General features: G+C 57.1%; 2 protein-coding genes across 5 annotated transcripts in view; one reads left to right on the forward strand and one right to left on the reverse strand.

The window, feature by feature from the left end:
• LOC102676856 (cadherin-99C) overlaps positions 1 to 1,932 on the reverse strand; it is a 132,785-nt gene that overhangs the window by 620 nt on the left and 130,233 nt on the right. The gene's annotated exons all lie outside the window — the stretch shown is intronic.
• Positions 55 to 1,932, forward strand: part of LOC102676720 (MYCBP-associated protein-like) — a 2,110-nt gene continuing 232 nt past the window's right edge. The window contains exon 1 of the mRNA XM_031508820.1: positions 55 to 1,922. Coding sequence (XP_031364680.1) covers positions 69 to 1,922 — 1,854 coding nt within the window. The 5' untranslated portion in view covers positions 55 to 68. The remainder of the gene's footprint in view (positions 1,923 to 1,932) is intronic.

Consider the following 1,932-nt stretch of genomic DNA (forward strand, 5'->3'; position numbering starts at 1 on the left):
TGGGAGCGTTTCTCTCGTTCTGTTCCTGACAAAGTGTCGGAAACGCGGGAAGAGGAGGAAGAGGAAAGATGGATTATGCGCGCAAGATCGGGAAATCGGACGAGCCGAAGAAATGGGTAAAGCAGTTCACGACGATCGTCTCGACCAGGGACGGTTTCATAACGCCCCAAGAGTCGATACAGGAGGATCCCCGCCTGGTGAATTGGAAGGGATGGTTGGAGAGGCGGAAGGAGCAGTGCAAGCGCATGGGAATCAAGCTCGATCGCCACCCCATCGATCAGATACAGAATTATTCGTGCGAGATGATACGGCCGTTGGTCGAGATGAGGAATCTGATCGACTGCGCCTCGTTGCCGGTGCCCGTCGTGCCCGACAAGTATAGAGGCGGTCCAGAGTTCTGGAAGGTGGCCGAGAAATTGCCCTCCGTCCCCTGCTTGCCGGACATCCACTTCGCGTTGACGAAAAAGGACATGAACATCGCACCGGAATTGACCTACGTCGGTTTGCCGGAGTTGATCGAGGAGGAGAAGGATTTCGTTTGCATGTCGTCCAAGAAATCGTTGTGGAAACGTAGCCAATACCTGATGAAACGTAAGAAGGAGTTGTCGAGGGAGATAGGGATGTTAATTAGCAGGGAGCCGTACACCGGGGGATTGGCGATCAAGAACTACACGACGCCGAAGGAGGAGGTGATACCGAAACTTCCAACGATCACCGTCTACGCTTGCGACGAGGTGATAAAGGAGGAGGACGAGGAGAAGGACGAGGAGGAGTACGAGAGGGAGATGGAGAGGGAGAAGGAGAAATGCACCCCTTGCGAGGAGTGCTATCTGGAGCAGGCGGTCGTCCTCAAGATCCAGGATCGGGAGTTCTCTATGGAGAGCGACTACGGAGAGTGCCGGTGGAGGGAGGGGAGGTCGCGGGGAGAGGAGGGGGGGAAGGGCGAGCCGATCGTTTGGAGCGTGACGTTTCGCGGCAAGTTGAACAGGAGGGCGGAGAAGGACATCGTGTTCGAGAACAAGGGGAACAGGGTGATCCTGTACGAGTGGAGGGAGGCCGATTACCGGCCGAGGATATTCCCCCTGAAGAAGTCGCCGATAACGTGTTTCTACTTCAACAAGACGAAAGGGGTGATCCTGCCCGGGCAGATAAACAAGGTGCAGGTGTGGTACCTGCCGCGCGAGCCGTGCGTCTCCACCGAGTTCTGGAGGTTGGTAACCAGCCCCGTCCTCTCCCCCTCCCCGTTCATCTTCAGGTTCTGGGGCTGCGCGGGGGACGAGCCGAGCGACTCGTGCAGGATGATCGAGGAGTACATTGCTCGGTGCATAAGGGACGACGCGATACGATCGGTAATAAACGATATCGTGGAGAACATATTCCTTCACAAGAGGCCCGAGCCATCTTACGGCAATCTGTTCCTCGACTCGGAATTGTTCGCGACCAAGAACCCCACGTGTTACTACACGCCGAGCGTGATCACGGATTTCCATCGCCTTTACTCGCTCGCGACGAATCAGAACAAGTATCGGTGGAACATGTCGCTGCTGGAGATGCGGGAGACGATGTTGAGGATCAAACCGGCCGAGTACAGGGACGCTGTGTTGGCAGAGTTCGGAAAACTGTACAAACAGGCGTTGGCCTACACTCTTTACGCGCGGGTCTCGTCCAACAAGCACGAGATAGTGTACAATTTGTTGTGCTCGTTCTTCAATCTGTTCGAGGGGGAGAGCGAGTTCGCGAGGAGCGCTTATTTCAGGAAGGACAGGGGCCCTTTGCCGCTCGTCTGCGCGGAGGCCGCGGCTCCCGATTATCGCCGGGTATCGGGCAAGAGTTACGTTACCCGGGCCAGGCGAAAAAGGGGGTCGCGGATTCAGGCGGCGGGCGAGGCGGTCGCTGAGACCGTCGCTGAGACCGCCGCTGAGACCGCCGCCG

Source organism: Apis dorsata, unplaced genomic scaffold (genome assembly GCF_000469605.1).
Source record: "Apis dorsata unplaced genomic scaffold, Apis dorsata 1.3 scaffold_102, whole genome shotgun sequence".
In the NCBI taxonomy this organism is placed as follows: domain Eukaryota; kingdom Metazoa; phylum Arthropoda; class Insecta; order Hymenoptera; family Apidae; genus Apis; species Apis dorsata.